The sequence below is a fragment of the Calidris pugnax genome, unplaced genomic scaffold (genome assembly GCF_001431845.1).
Source record: "Calidris pugnax isolate Ruff unplaced genomic scaffold, ASM143184v1 scaffold49, whole genome shotgun sequence".
Classification (NCBI taxonomy): domain Eukaryota; kingdom Metazoa; phylum Chordata; class Aves; order Charadriiformes; family Scolopacidae; genus Calidris; species Calidris pugnax.
This window is the reverse complement of record NW_015090798.1, coordinates 4765460-4782104: the sequence shown is the minus strand read 5'-3', so window position 1 is coordinate 4782104 and position 16645 is coordinate 4765460. Positions and strand designations below refer to the sequence as shown.

At 44.7% G+C, this 16645-nt stretch overlaps 2 protein-coding genes across 2 annotated transcripts in view; both read right to left on the bottom strand.

Annotated features, from left to right (window-relative positions):
• The window catches only part of RBPJ (recombination signal binding protein for immunoglobulin kappa J region), a 170084-nt gene extending 162272 nt beyond the window's left edge, over positions 1-7812 (bottom strand). The window contains exons 1-2 of the mRNA XM_014937087.1: positions 7578-7812; positions 6071-6200 (exon numbers count right to left, since the gene is read on the bottom strand). The gene's annotated coding sequence lies outside the window, so the exon portion shown is untranslated. The remainder of the gene's footprint in view (positions 1-6070; positions 6201-7577) is intronic.
• A 4917-nt stretch (positions 7813-12729) lies between these two features.
• SMIM20 (small integral membrane protein 20) lies at positions 12730-16493 on the bottom strand. The gene is made up of 3 exons (XM_014937140.1): positions 16337-16493; positions 14215-14271; positions 12730-13248 (listed from the first exon to the last, which is right to left on the bottom strand). The coding sequence occupies exons 1-3, from the start codon at positions 16443-16445 to the stop codon at positions 13211-13213; spliced, it is 204 nt and encodes a 67-aa protein (XP_014792626.1). The 5' UTR covers positions 16446-16493; the 3' UTR covers positions 12730-13210.
• Between the last annotated feature and the right edge of the window lie 152 nt (positions 16494-16645).

Genomic DNA, 16645 nt, shown 5'->3' with positions numbered 1-16645 from the left:
GCCTTATTTTGAGAGTTAGCCTCTTTTTGGACAAGTACATCACACAGAAACGTGAACAGGAAGCCAGAAGTGTGGGCAGAAAGCGACTGTGGCCACTCATGTGGTCCATATAAGTCTGGTGCACCGATAAATGTGTAAGAGTGACAACAGCTTTTGGAGGAGAGAATTGGAGAAGATGACCCAAAGGCAGGTAAGGCGACCTTGTCATTGGTACGCTCTACAGGCACATGGAAGACTACCAGGGACTAAAACTTGGACCCTTTGCATCCCCCGTGAGCCTTGTAAACACCCAACCATTGGCTAGTTTTGGGGAGGGAACACTCATTCCCATATCTTCACATGACAAAACCCATCAAAATATTAGTTTCCATCCCTGTGTAAAGAAAGGAACAGCACTTTAAAAATCTCAGAATTTCAAGGAACAGAGCAATTGTTTACGACACATGTTTGTAAAGAAAATAGTCCAGTTGCGTCAAAGTACGTAATTTACCCTTACAGTACAAAGGTAAAGAGCCTTCAAACTAGGCTGTTGGACTAAGAGCCAACGAGGGCTACATTTTAACCTCGCATTCGGAAAAATCTTGACCATAACTATAAGGAGGCTCGCTCGCCCCATCTACTGGCGAGTGGAAAGACTGGATTTACTCGACAATTAAAAGCATTACCACCGAGGCCCCCATTCAGTCCAACTCTTCGAGTTCTCTGTTTCTAACTTTAAACAGATGTGTAAATGCCACTGACAGTAGCATTTCAGTAAGCACATAAGTGCTTTGCCAAACTGGAGCCTAAGGCTGATTGTTTATCGTGGCAGGAATAGGGCAAAGGCTTCTTTTGTTCTGAAAACGTATTCTTTTCGAAGAAAATACTAGGACAGCCGGTTCAGTAACGCTGGCTCGTTAACCATGAAAAATTAAATAAATACGCCTTCCTTTGTTCTGAAGTGGTCTATGGTCATTTTAATACTATAAAGTAGCAGCCTGCAGAACCCTTGTCACCAAGCAGCCATATGCATTGCAGCCCAGTAAGGTCACTACGAGGTTACCATGGCTTCTTAGGGATTTTTTTGGTTTAGAAGTATTTCTTTACCAAATAGCAAGTCCGATTTCCTAAAGGCCTGTTGACCTTGTATTTTCCATCAGCCTATGAAGTGCACCCGTCCTCCTGAAGTGGGTCTGTGCCTTCAGGGCACAGGCTGGAGTCTAGAGTTGAAAATGTGAAGTTTGGGTTGACTTGAAGAGGCCTTTTACCCTACAGCATGTAGGAAGACTTGTCAGATGTCTTTGAGAACATGCCCCACTCTCATCCACACTCTTTGAGGGCAGCAGAGTTCCCATTGACTTGAAGAGGCCTTTTACCCTACAGCATGTAGGAAGACTTGTCAGATGTCTTTGAGAACATGCCCCACTCTCATCCACACTCTTTGAGGGCTGTAACATCCTTCTGTTCCACAACCCCGATGCTGGTTGCAGGTCCAATCGGACGTGCCTGGAGAGAAGCTGCAGCCAACAGAAAGGCCACCAAAAAGCAAGACAGCAAGCTGCCCACCAGGTAACCCAATATACCTGCAAGCTGATTCACCATGAGATCTTACCCCTAAGCCACACTCTCTCCAGGTGACCCCAGCAAGCCTTTGGCAGTTTGCTTAGGCAGACGCTCAGCATGCGAGTAACTACATTTCCTGCAGGACACTCAAGTCCCCTTCCAAAGGACCACCCCATCTTGAAAAGCTTAAGCAGAGATGGGACTAAGCTATCAGCATGTTCACCTAGGCCCAGGCATGAAAGTTCACAGTTGTCACAGGGAATGATGAACCATCATTCTAAGCAGAGCCCAACATTGTCAGGTGGCAAAGCCCAGGTGGGACCATTTGTCTTGAGGAGCTATGACTCTTCTTACCCAGCAAACCCTGTGAGAATAAACTGGCCACTGCAGAAAAAGAGACTGTAAAGGAGGAGGAGGAACAGCATCCCCACTGAGGCTCATGCATCTCAGGTGATAAACACGAGAAGCAATTATGATTACTCTTAAATATATCATTCCCATAGCAGCCAAGGCAAGAAGCCAGGGGCAGTGGATCTAGACCTTGTTGATCCAAGTGATGTATTGTACGTGAGAATTCATAAAGCACATGCTTTACTCTGAATATCATCACAAAAGGTTTGCTTAGCCTCCCCCCAGAAGTATATTTTGGGCTGAGTTTTCTTGTCTTAAGAGTATGGTCAAATGTATCTGAAATCGTTGGAGTCCAAAACTCTGTAATGGCAAAAACAAGTACTTGCACAGCCTCACAAGTGTGGTGTAAGCTGGGATCCAGCATTTATACCTGACAACCTTGGAGAGGTCACAGAAACGGCCAAGAGATTTCTCAGATGAAGCACGTTAATAACTAGCACCTCAGTTACCCAGGGCAGAAGAAACACTGAAATGAAGAAGAAGTGTCTGCAAGGAAAGTCCACTGAAAGTCCACCGAGGGCTACCTCCCCATTCTCTGAGCATCAGGAGAGCGATGCTATAAAATACTGAGTGATAGAAAAGGGGCTAGAATTTACACCTGAGAAAACACGTGCCACCTGTGCCTGGGTTTGTGAATTCATGCACAGCTCCCTGAGCATGAAGACCCACCCAGAGAAACGTACCTCCCACCAGCTCAGCCTTCCCCCCTCCCGGGAGGATGCATGGCACTTGGTTCCCCAAGCAGCCACCCCCTCCAAGAGCAAAAGCTTCAACCCTGCTGTGTTGGAGGGGGGACCCATTCGGACCAGGTGGAAGCTGCTGGAGAAGAAAGAGGCAACCCTGCTGAAGAAAGATGCTGAAAGGATGCCCCCTGAGTCTACCAGAGTGGTACCACTCTCAAAAGCAGCCTCCAGAGGGAAGGGTCAGCCTTCATAACTTCTCTAGTCCTTCACAGCAGACACCTTTGACAGTTCAAGTTCTGGCTTGTTAGGCTGGGAAAACCCATGTTGTTCCCAATACATGGCCAGACTTAGACATCTGATTTACATCACGGGCCCAAAGCTTATTATGTCAATCCAAGCTGATAAATAATCCAGAACTGGCAACAGCAAACGTTTGGCAAGAACTCTTAATATAAACCAGACTTTAAGTGAAAGCTACAACCAGGACAGCAGATAAACCATTCTTTTTCTGTTGCTGTCAAGGTACATGAGATAATCCTCCTCATCCCGTAACTCCCCAAGTTCTGCCCCACTATCCGTGTTCAGAAACAATCTTCAATTGCTATTTGCATGGCATTCAACAGATTGAGAATCCCTTTTTAAAAAAAAAACAAACCACCAAACCAACCACCAAACACCAAGGTGAATCAAACATCCTTGTTCCTGGTTGTGAATAATTCTATAATTAATTATGTTAGTTATATACAATACCTTTGAGAAAGAAAATCTAGCACTATTCTTCTCTGAAGGAATTCATTTTCTTCATGACCTAACAGAACTGAATGCAATTTTTCTTTCATTTTACCTTCCTGGGAACAAAGTCTACATTCTTCAGCTGTGATCACTCACGCTACTGGTTGGTTGGTTGTTTTTTTGTTTTTTTTTAAATAATAATGCACAAGAAGAACACAAAGACAGGGTTCCCTAGAGACTGAACCACGTATTTCATATCAAAAGGCAATTTGCTTTCGCTGAAAAATAAGCAGCACAGAAAAATTACTAAACCAGAAGTTTCATTTTACATTCAGACACTTGGGAGCGAGCAATTATCCAGTTGATGAGTCTCTGCTTCGGGGATTCATCTGGGGTGCAGGGGTAGCTATATCTTTAGCCACAGATATTCTAAAACCCAGGACAAACGGAACAGCCCAAGCAACTAGTATATCAATTCTTACTACCACCACAAGCACGAAGAATATTTTTGAACATGCCACTCACTCACCGGGAAATAAACATCAGAAGGAGCTGGAAATTGCTGCTCTGCCACCGCTCAGCTTGGACACTGTCACTTCTCCACCTCCTTGCAGAAGACCCGGCAGCACCTTTCTGAGCACCACCTGGGTGAGGGCACAGTGTCGCGTCCCACGGGATCAGCCAGCTCGCTCTGACACACAACTAGGCTCAGGGGCTGGAATCAGCCCAGGGGGCCGAGTCCCAGCTGGCAAGTCTAAAAATGACTTCTAGCCCAAGGGAAACGCGAGAGGTGTGTTTGGAAAGAGCTTGCGTAGAGGGCTTCCAAGTGGTAGTAAAGCCCTCCCTTAGAGAAACAGGGCTGCTGCCTAGGTGGAAAATCGATAGAGGGTTTGGACCAGAGGGATGGTCCTCTTCTTGACCTGGGCTGGGCTGAGGAGCCCTCATGCTTTTGCTGGTAAATAAAAGGAGTTTGCACAAATGTGGCTCTGGCTCTTGCTTTGCTGGGTGGAGAGAGGTGGAACTATCACTTGGGTCCTAGTCTGTGGCTGCCTTCCCACTGCCAAAGCCCTCATCCCAGCAAGGCTTCAGAAGGGATCATGGCCAGTTCACCCAGAAGTAGCTCCTCGCTTTCCTCCTGGCAGTAGAAACACCTCTTTGAAAGCCCGTTCCATCCAGTCTGTCACCAGGCAGTAAATGCTGGTTACCACTCCCCCATCCGTGGTGGGAAAAGCAAACACCTCTCTCTAGCTCTTCTTTAACGAGTGTGTTCATTGGACAGGCCCCTGCTCAGATAAAGGCTAAGACTTCACCATGACCCTCCACTCCCCTGAAAATATCACTGGCTGAATGGAGCCTCCTGGCAAAACAGATGCATCAAGTCAATGGCACGTGCTCCTGCCCAAGACACATCTTGGGTCCTTTCCTACGTGTAATTCCTCTTCAAAAACTCAGTCACTTCTTACAACAGCAAATACATGGGGGAATATTGTACTAAATACAGAAATTCCTCAGATATCCAGCCTCTGCAAATTCAAGTGGATGTGGCCCTTCCTTCATTACTTTATATAAAGTATTGCTGTGATGTTTTCTGTGATCATACAAGATGGTAAATCCATGAGAATTATGAGGAAGACTTTCAACATAACAGGTGGCATTCAACTCAGAAGTACTAACACAAAACCAACCATAAAGAATACACACTTAGAATATGCCGATATTTTTAAGGGCTCTCCTCTGCCATGTTTCCAAGAGAGAAGTTTAATAGTAACAGGACACTCAATACATTAACTAACACATGAGAACAGAGTGTACAACTTTCATTCCCATCCAGGAAATATCAGTGAAGCAGACAAAAATATTTCCACGCTGCTTCTGTGCAGTAGAGAGAACACTCCATAAGCAGTTTCACACACAAAGAAGGCGATTCACCCAGAACACAGTACTGAAAATACCATAAGGGGTTTTCAGATAGTTGGGATCTATTGTAGGACAGATAATCCACGACTGAAGAAGGTCCCTATACCATAACTACAATATTTCCCTTGATTTACCTCAAAACCTGCAGAGGAGACAAAACTGCTGAATCCTGAAAGAATTAAGCGGTAAGGAGCTTCATACCTGCTGTAGATATTTGCCCCAAGAGCCAGGTTCCTAAGCAAGGTAATGCAGAAGGCTTCTTCAGAAACTATGTGATTAAGAATTTCTGTTCTATCAGCAGAATACCTAACGTGGACACTTCTAATACCAAAGCCATTTGCCTGCAAACGTAGATAGGAAAAATAATCCAGGAGATGAGAAATCTTCCATAGATTTAAGGCTTGAATTAGAACCTGGTCTTGAAGACTCACAGTAGTCTCAACAGAGGGTAGCATGCAAACTCATTTTATCTTGGAAGACAGAAAATAGCAGAAACAAAATACCTTTCACTCTCCTAAGACTTAGAGATGATCAGAACTTCAGCTAGAACATGCCATCGTAGGAAGGTTCCTGGGAAAGGGTGGGGTGAAGTGACTGACTGTAAATAGGGCATGATAAATTGGATAAATTAAGTCATCTTTAGAATTTCTAGGATCCAACAGAGCACACAAGTCATATTCCAGGTAGTTCCCAAAGAATAGGACAGTTCCCAAATGAATATCGCAAAGTGCTATCAACATCATTCCAGTAGAACTATTGGCACAATTGAAATATTATGTTTTTACCTTTATCTGTATCTCTTCTGTGATTCCAAAGGACTGAAGCAAAGAGAAACTTCTTATCTTCTTCGAGGCAGCCATTATCTGGATGTCACACCTGCCTTGTCAGGAGCCTAAGTGCTATGCAACCAATCACCTGCAGAAATGAGAACCAGGTGTAAATTATTTTGCCCCCTCCTGAATAATTTTGCTAACGAATGCAGATGTGCCAATTCTTAATCACATTCTGTCAATAAGGCTTGCTAATTGCCCTTACAGTTCTGCAAGTTCCATGGGTGCTGGTTTTTCTGACTAAACCAAACCAGTCTCATGCTTCTGTACTATGTTTACAGCAATTTTTCTATTAGCCAGGACCGGTTCTTATGAGCCAATAATCAATGACACAGAGAGGATGAATATGAACTTCTGAGCTTCAGGAATGAACCAGCAGGAGCAGCAAACATCTCTCCTGTCTGCCTGGGCTGGAGAGGAAGGTCTCCCACAATGTTAAGGTCATTCTAAGAGACCCAGTCTTTCATTTTATATGTATTTCCAGACAGAAAGAGTATAAGGATGTCTGGGTACTTCTGGAACTTCTTTTGGAGAACATCTACCTAGCTGCTATTCTATCCAGAATCATGGCAAACTCCGAAGTAATTAAAAGTGGGGACACAAATAAGAATTCCCAACGTAGAATATGTCAGAGTATTAATCTTGCTACTTCACCTTGTCAACGTGACAAAAATCCAGGGGATATATTCCATCTGGACTTTAGCAAAGCATTTGGAACGATGTCACGTGGGAAACAATTAGCAGCTCCAAGAATTTGCAAGCCAAGCATGGAAGCAGCTAAAGTGGAAATGACAAAGGGGAAGCCGTTGGCCTGGAGGGATTTTCCTGGTGGCATTCCTCAAAGAACTGTCCTGGGACAAATTTAACGTAATCGTTTGGCACAAAACCAGCAGCCTACTAATGAAATGTTCTGATTAAACATCTCGGGAGGCAATGTCAGTGCAAAAGAATAGCTGGAATGGTAGCTACAGGAGCAAATTTAACCGTGGTAAGTGCAATAGGGAATAGTAACAAGAGGGTTTTGCTATGAACTTGTCAACTGACAACGAGTAGGAGGAATCCTGAGGCATTTTGGGAGGATTTCCAGACATCACGTATGGGAATGCCTCCCTTCGGTCCTCACAGCTCCTTACAGGCTCCTTCAGCTGGTGGTGGTGCTGCTGGTCGTGGTTGCTTTGATGCAGAGGCAGAGAGAGGTAGGCAGGGAGCAGGCAGCAGAGCCCACCAAAATCCCATAACCCGCATGAAAACCACACAGTCAATGCAGGGAGAAGTAATACCTCCCAAGTTCTTCATGCAGGACATGGGATTTTGGACCAAACAATGAGAAATTCTTTGTTACATGAGACATCCAGCAAGCCCTGTGTTAGCCACACACAGGATGGCTAGAAGGACCAGGGGAACAGAGCTCATTTCAGAGGAAGCTACAAGCAGAGAGTGAAGATTCTGGTGCTAAGATTACCTGCTTTCCAGGCTTCAGAGGACTCCTAAAGGTGCTCTTCAGCCAGGAATGGCACGAGTTGGAGTCCTTGTATGTACCTTCCTCTGATCTGAAGAAAGGAGGAGACCTGGCCTCCTATAATCACTGCCACCCCAAAAGTCACAGATAACAGACCAGGGAGCCAGCGCTTCTGGTTCATATCCACAGTGGTTTCTCTTCGTCCAGGGTGGAAAGAATCAATACATTCCTAACCTGTGGCTGAGCCATCCAGGTCTGGGAGTGAATGGGCGGCTGAGGAGAAGGACTCCTCCTACAGGAACTTCTGCTGAAGCAAGGGGAGTACCTTCCTCCTCTACCCTGATAGGTATTGCTGATTTTCCCTGCACTGAATTACAGGAAGGAGATGACAGAGAAGGAGACCCCTTTCCCTGTGACCTGAAAGGTACTTTCAGCATGAGGTCCCTTCCAACCCAAGTTATTCCACGATTTCTGACCTCTCATGGTAGGCTGGAGTGAAGGATAATTAGATCATTTCACCTCAGATGCTCTCTTCTCTGGATAACCTCCTTGTCCTGACTAGGAACTTTGTTGAGAAATGTTTCTCTCTGATCTGCTGGGGAGGAAAAAGAAAAGAAGGAAAGAGGTATCACCCAGTTTGCTCTGTGAGCAGCAGAGCCTATGAAGGCTGCGTTCCAATGGATTTATGCCCTATGTCCCTCACGTTCCTGCCCATTCCAGTGACTGCTATTGCCCTGTGTCCTCTTCATCTCCACCACCCTATCTCCAAGGTGTTCCTCCAGGGCTGCAGGAGGTAGTAATTTCCCTGCAGTATCACCAGTTCTTCCCCACCTCCTTTACCTGCCACTCAGCTTCCCCTGCTCTGTACTTCTAGCTCTCTTAGAAGACTTTTAGCTTTTTTAGCTCCATTTCTGGCATGCTGAGGTCAGAAGGGAGGACCAGCTGTTACGGAAGACAAGGGAAGTGGCAAGTTGAAATCCTGAAAATTGCTGAGTCTCAGAAAATTTCTGAGGCACCTTGGCCAGTAACAGAAGCTGACCAATTTTCTGCTTTTTTTTTTTTTAGCAACTGTCATAACATTCATATTGGGTTACATTTCAACGTATACATAGGAGTTTATACTCAAATCTTGAGATCTTCTAAAAAAGTATTAGCATTGTGACAAGTGAGTGAGTTTTCTATTTAACTCCCAAAACATAAGATTTCCATATCCAGAGCACAGCTTTTCAGCAGTATAAAGTCCTGGGAAATTTCAGGAGTTGCTTCCTCTTGGAAAAGACTCTTCAAAACCATTTTAAGTTCTTGGAACCAAAATATCTGGTTCCCACACAAATCCAGACCTATTTTTCCTACCCGTGAAGAAAACTTCTCCTACAAGAACCCAATTCTAGAGCATCAAAAAAACCACCCCACCCCTGTATTTACCTTCCTTGTGCCTTGCAAGGAAGGGGAGTACTATTATTGCTATTTTACAGATGGAACCGAAGCTCAAAGGCTAAATTACTTACCTGCTACCAGACAAAAAGGGACGGAAGAGGGAACTGACCACAAGAGTCCTAATTTCCAAGGCAGTGTCTTAAACATTGCCCCATTTTTCTTGCCAGGCCCATCCGGTCTGCACTACGCCCAAACCCACCTCAGATCATAGGCCAATATGGGAAAACGAGAGCTTTGACACGCTTTGACCTGCACTTTGCTTTTTGCTCTCTCCCGTTATACATTGTCCACGGGGGAAAACCGTATTTTCTTTCTCAGAAGCTGGAAAATCATTTCCTTCCCCCAGCAAACAGGAGGCTTGGGCTGCGTGGCACCAGGGGAAAAGCCAACGCAGCTCTTCGGTTACTGCTGTGTCTGCATGTTAACACGAAGAAGGTCAGTAGGAGTGTACACAGTACTGAGAAAAGGAGTAGTTAATTATTGCTAGGCTGCAAGAAGGGAAAATAACGCGATTCGTTTTGGTTTAGAAAACTGCAAGTCACTAGAACGGCTTCTTTTTTTCTGGACTGGTTGTGGGTTGGTTTTTCTTTGCGGGAGGGCACACGTACAGGAAAATTTGCAGCTCTCGGTTGAGGCTATTCAATGTGCTTCAAGTATTAGAGAAAAACCACCAGAACACCAATCCCCTCTCACCAGCGGGAGCAATCTCAATAAATCATAGAATCATCTGGGTTGGAAGGGACCTTCAAGATCATCTAGTCCAACCATCAACCTAACTCTGACAAAAAAACATCACTAAACCATGTCCCCCAGCACCATGCCAACCCGTCTTTTGAACACCTCCAGGGATGGTGCCTCCACCACTTCCCTGGGCAGCCCATTCCAATGCTTGATAACCCTTTCTGTGTAAAAATTCTTCCTAACATCCAAACCTGAACCTCCCTTGGTGCAACTTGAGGCCATTTCCTCCAGTCCAGTCACCTGTGACTTAGGAGAAGAGACCGACCCCACCTCTCTCCACCCTCCTTTCAGGGATTTGGAGAGCGAGAAGGTCTCCCCTCACCCTTCTTTTCTCCAGGCTGAACAACCCCAGCTCCCTCAGCCTCTCCTCGTAAGGCTTGTTCTCCAGACCCATCACCAGCTCCATTGCCCTTTTCTGGACCCGCTCCAACACCTCAATGTCTTTTTTGTGCTTCATTACAAAATGAAGTACAATATTCAGCAAGAAAAAAAAATAATCCCATTTTTCTTGCTCATGTGTATAACCTGGCAACTTGCCAACATCTTTTGCTGTATTTACTCCTCCTGAAGCCTTTGTGCTTGAGCGCTTCCTTGCATCAACCATCTAAAAATGCTTCAAAACCAAGCTGCTTTTTGACCAAAATGCCGGGCTTGCTCTTCATGGCACAAGTTTTAATAATTTCAGAACTTATCAGTGTACAAGAGGCAGCCACAAAATAAGTCCAACCAGATGGTTTCTGTTGGGATGTCAAGAGCGCTGTTTGAAACTTCTCCAGTTCTCCAAAGCCTGAAGTTATATTTGCTGTTCATATTCCAGCTAGAATAAATAAGCAAAATGCATTCATATTACAAAATAGATACAACAACTGTTTTAAAAACACTCTTAAAAGACATTTTTTCCTAAATGTTTTGTCCCAAAGTTGCTATCAGAACAGGTGGACCAAATCTAGCAAATCAGTTCCTCTGCAAAAGGCAGACTAGCCCCTCCCAAGTATGAATAATTACATAAAATTATGAATATTGATAAAACTTGTAATTTCTTTGTATGGTTGTCCTGAAAAAATAATAGTTCTTACAAGCTACAAAGACAGGAAAAACTCTTCTTTCCAGAGCAAGATAAGGAAAGAGTCCTAGGGAGCAAAATTTGCTCTCCATCCAACTTCACCCATTACTGGGGAGCTGGGAGAAGGAGAGGCTGGTGTCCAGTGCCCACCAGCAGAAGAAAGCATTGTCACCAAGCCCAGGAAGCCACCCGCAGGAGCAGCACTTCCCACCCGAGTCTCAGGCAAGTCTGCCAGAGCAATAGTAGACAATTTCATTGTAAATTCTGAAGAATTATTGCAATAGGTGCCTTGTTGACTTCACAGTTTTATTTTGTATTAGTTTCCAAGAAAAGCAATTAGCTTTATCCAGGCAGAATACCAAAAGTTTGAAAAAGACATTCCTCTATCCTAACAGGTTAAAGACAAGGCCAATCAGCCTAATTTATTAGGTGGAACAGAGCAGATGAGAAGTGATGAGCATTAAAACCAATGCAGAGTTTAGATTCACCCCAGCAGTATTCCACAGACATGCAGCGCTGCAAAAAGCTGGACGGGCAATTACAAAACTTAGCGCGCTGATTGGCGTATCTCAATTTTGCACCGGAGTGAACCAGAGATCATGGCCAACAGGCAGGTACAGTTCTATAAATGTGAAATAATTGATTTCGTGTACCCCATCGTTTTGCAATACGAAGGCAAAACGGCTCCGCGCCCGCCAGCAACAGCCGCCGCTCGGGAAGTGCAAGGCAAGACCCTGACTCAGCAAATTGCTCAACTTCACAAAGCAAACGAGTAGCAGAGATTGTTTTATCTCCCCAGTTCCAAACTGAGTGGTCTAATATCCTCTGTCACATCCCTTATCCTGAAAGATTAGTTTAATAATTCTTTCACGGTACCACCAGGTGTGGGTTTTCAAGCATCTGGGTCTCCAAGTGACAAAAGTGGCATTTACTGAACAATTCCCAGTTTCTCCTAAAACTCTTTGTTTTGCAGCTTGGCAGTTATAGACGTATTACCTGCATTTCAACGATACCATCTTGCTGCTGGAAAGGTATTTTAAAAGAAACAACTTTGCTGAAACTGTCTGATCCATTGGTATCACATTTTGTTCAAGAAAGCAAAAAACAAGGCTCCCTCATTCCTATAGTGTCATTTAAGAAAGGTTTAAGGGATGAAAACCTCTTTTTTCTTCAGTTTGATTCTTCTTTTCCTAACAAACACTGAATGAGCTTTGTGACAGTAGGGGCAATCCTTTACTCACCTGTTCTGATGATCATTACGCTTGCCATAAAAGTGCTTTTTAAAAAAGATTCTTTAAAATGTCTGCTTTTCCACCCCAAGTTGGTGTTAACCTCCCTGTATCAGGCACACTGCAACAGAGGAGATATCCCCCTGCGGTGGAGAAGACCACGTTGGAGCAGGTTATCCACACCAGGGCCTGGGGAGGAGCCCACACCAGAGCAGCTGGATATTTCCTGAGGGACCTGCAGCTCGTGAAGAGCCCACACAGGAGCAGGGAAGAAGCATGAGGAGGAAGGAGCAGAAGAAGAACTGTTGCACACTGACTGTAACCCCCCCAGCCACCACTGAGGGGACCAGGGGGAAGGAAACAGAGGACTTGGCAGTGAAGTTTATCCTGGAAAAAAGGTAGGCAGTGGGAAAGCGTTATTTTAATTTTTGCTTTTGTTTATCACTACCCAAATCTATTTAAATTAGCAATAAACTACATTAATTTTTGCCACATTGAGCCTGTTTTGCATGCAAGAGTACCTGGGAAGCAATCTCCCCCTGTTTATCCAGACCCACAAGCTCTGTCATCCTATTTTCTCCCCCCGTCCTATTGAGGAGCAGGAGTGAGAGTGGCTGGGTGGGCCCCTGGCGAGGTTATCCAGCCACAACTGCTCACAAAACAAATGAAAAAAAATACACATTGGTTTAAAAGGAAGACATTTTAATGTACAAATTTACACTCACCACATTATATTTTCTCCACTCATCTCTCAGCACGTACTTCTATCATGTTTTCATAATAAAACCACAAACAGTAATTCTCAAACTAGGGAGGAAACTGCAGCGGTCTGCATGATTTATTCTATTCATAATTTATTCTACAAGTGTTTACAGGTTAACCACAAAAATAATTCCCCTTCTCTTTTCTCAAGAAAAATAAATATTTCACTTCTAAACTCAAGAATCACTCAGCTTTCTACCAGTCCGTGCACTATGTCCCAGCATCCTTGGTCAAAACTAGCACATTTTTATCTCTTGGGATTCCAGCCAGTAGCGTCTGTCGCTCCTCACGTGCTCGCACAGCACGTTCAGAATTCTTCTCCAAAGACACACTTCAGGGAAAGAAGAAAACAGCTGAAGATGTCCATCTTCAGTTTTGCTTTGCAAGGCACCCAGCTGCCGACGTTACTTTCTTCCAAACGGATCAGACCACACTTTTAACCCTACAAATCAAACATGAGAAGACCAGCAGTTCATAACCAGACTGTTGGAGAAAAAAAATTGGTCTCCTAGTCCAGCATTCTGCACCAGAGAATGAAATAACCTGCACTGAACTCTGCCCAAGCTTGCAAAAATATTTAGAAAGACAACCTCATCTTGATATTAAGTTCCAGACAACGGAAAAATCTATCACACCCATAGGTCAGGTGTTCTAATATTGTTGGAACAACCACCTAGAATTGCACCTTGCACTTCAACTTGTCTAGATCTCACTTTCAGCAAGTGGATCTCTTAACTTCTCAGCAGCAGCTAAATTTAGATGAAAAAGTTATACTGAGGAGAACCTGCACCTTGGATAAATGATCCAGTCCAGTCCTCTTTAATGTTTAATAAAAAAGGCAGGTTTACCAGACTTCTGTTTCACAATACCCTTCCTACTCTTCTTCAGCATTTCACCACTTTCCTGGAAAGCAATTCCTGCACTGACGATTTAACTGATAGGTGTAGTAAGGACATGGCATTAATCCTATTTGGTTTTCCCCGGCTGCTGATGTTAGGCTTTTCTAAAAATAGGAATAAGTTACCCTTTAACATACTCAGATAGGAACTGTTTCATCCAGACAAGCCCTCTTGTGTCTTTAAACGAGAAGTGCCAACCTTGCATAACGAATAACCAGGTCCATTACCTATGAAACAATGAACTACCAAGGATGGTCTGCCATACTTTTAATTTTTATTCCCCTCACAGGCTTTTTTTTTATTTGGCCAATTAAGTCTATTTAAAACAAGTTTTATTAAACCCATAGTTTTCAAGTTAGCCTGAAAAAGAGTATTTTCACAGTAAGTTGATTATGTATGTATTCCTTCAATGTATTCTTCGCTGTGTTATTTAAATCCATATAAATATTCAGGTCTTGCTTCAAGAAGATCTTTTAAACAATCAATATAAACACATGAATTAATTATACCTCCAGGCTGAATTTCCTCTTGAACAATACCAGCTCGGTTTATTGACTGTTCTTTCTCTGGAAAACAGAACAGAAAGGAGACTACTAAAAAAACCCCAAAAATACCAGACATCTTAACTCCACCCAACAAAGTAATATTGAAAATTGTATTCATTCTGGATGCTACACAGTAAAATTCTGGTGAGCATCCACCTATACAATGAGAATGTAGTACTCACACTTATTGAAAAACTATCAGCTAATCTGTTTTGAGAGATTACAAACCATAAGATAATAATCTTAAAGTAATGACTACTGTTTAATAAAAGATGCCAAAATACCTGTCACAATCCCATCACTTACAGAATGATTAGCACTTTTAGGAGCTAACACTTATATGTTTAATATAAAACTCTTCAAAGGATTTATTCTTTCCAGAATCAGAGACCTCCATTTTCAGGCCCTGAAAGATCTTACATCTTATCACAAGTAGGTTTTATGACAGCATCTACAAAATTACTGCTTATAAACTTCCTAAATTAAGTATTGGAGGGATACTTTCCATACAACACGCCTGCCTCAGGCTGCTCTTTTTCAGTTTGAAAGATTCAATCACTTCCAAGAAGAGAAATGGACAAAACTATTATCATTTCCCCTTATTAAATGCCCCCTCTTTTTTTTCCCCTCCCAGATAAGCACTTTACCACTATAGTACTTTGATGCAAAGAAGTCAAAGCTCAGCTGGATTAGCCTCTTACCCACACCATTGAACTTTTTAAGCCTACAATTTATTTTTTTTTTTTAAATTCTAAGGTGCACATTCTCAGGGGAAACTCAGCAAACCTTAAAACTGAAACTTTTCATCACCCTGTCCCAGTGAGAACACACTGGCAGGAGAGGTTATGAGGCTGTCTGTGTACAACCCTAATGCTACCAGAGACAAGTAGGCACACGACAATCACTGATTCTGCTTGCGAGGGGGCAGGCACTAGAGGTAGATCCAGCTTCTCCATTTCTATTCACTGAGCATGGTGCTATTTAACCCTTTTTTTAGCAGAAAAAAAATCTCAGGGAACTGTCTAATTTCACAGGAAAAGCTACAAAACCCAGACAGAGAAAAACAAATAAATTAGGGCAAGGAATCCTACTGCTCCCATGGCACAGAGCGTTCACCTGCAGCTGCTGAGGCTTCGCACCTGGGACTTCAGGTGCCTTTGAGTGCTCAAAAGCTCCCTGGTGACAGGGTCAGCTGTGGGCTTTGGCTGGTTTTCCATGTTTCCGGCAGGGAAGTGAGGTCTTCATCAGCAGCCAGTTTCAGAGAAAACTCTGCAGGCTGAGACCAGCTCTAGCAAATCATCGGTAAATGATCTGTTACCGCGTTTTAAGTTGAACTTTTCAACTGTGGCTAGAAAATGTAACTTGAACAACTTACAGAATCATAGAATGGTTTGGGCTGGAAGGGACCTTGAAAGGTCATCTAGTCCCAACCACCCCACCAATGAGCAGGGACATCTTCAACTAGACCAGGCTGCTCAGAGTCCCGTCCAACCCGACTTGGAATGTTTCCAGGGACTGGGCATCTACCACCTCTCTGGGCAACCTGGGCCAGGGTTTCACCACCCTCAGCATAAAGAATTTTCTTCCTTATCTCTAGTCTAAGTCTGCCCTCTTTTAGTTTAAAGCCACTGGCCTGTTGCTGCAGGCTCTACGAGAAAGTCTGTCCCCATCTTTCTTGTAGCCCTCTTTAGGTACTGGAAGGCCACAATAAGGTCTCCCCGGAGCCTTCTCTTCTCCAGGCTGAACAACCCCAGCTCTCTCAGCCTGTCCTCACAGGAGAGAGGCTCCAGCCCCTCTGAGCGTTACTTCAACTGCATCTCAACCCTCTTAACCTCTTCAGAGTGCAACCAAGGGGCTCTGAAGGTTCTGAACCACGTGCCGGCCAGTGACTCGAAACAAGAGCAACACGACGTTTTGAGAGGTTTCTGGGGTTTTTTTAAGGATCTCTGGGGCGAGCAGAAAGCCTCTCGGGCCTTGCTCGCCCAGTGGCGGCCCCCAGCACACCCCGGGCCCCCCAACCGCCGACAGCAGGGCCCGGCCGAGGTCCACTCCCCGCTGCCCTCCCCCCCCGGGTCAGAGTACTCACTGTACTGCTCCGGCATCAGCAGCGGCCGAAAGTAGATGGGGTAAAACGCCGCCCCCACCACGGCCACGAACCCGCCGAAAATCCCGAGGGTACGGGACAGCCCCGCCATCACCGTCCCCACCCGGAAGCGATGCGGTTCTCTCTTCCGGCGCACCCCGGAAGCGGGAGCCGTGAGGCACCTGCGTGCTGCGCCCCGGCGCGGCGGCACAGCAGCGCCTCCTGGCGCCCTGGCGGACCGCTACCGGCGCCCTCCCGCCCGGTGCCTGTTGTACCGGGGGAGCGCAGGGGGATTCCGCACCCGCGGAACGG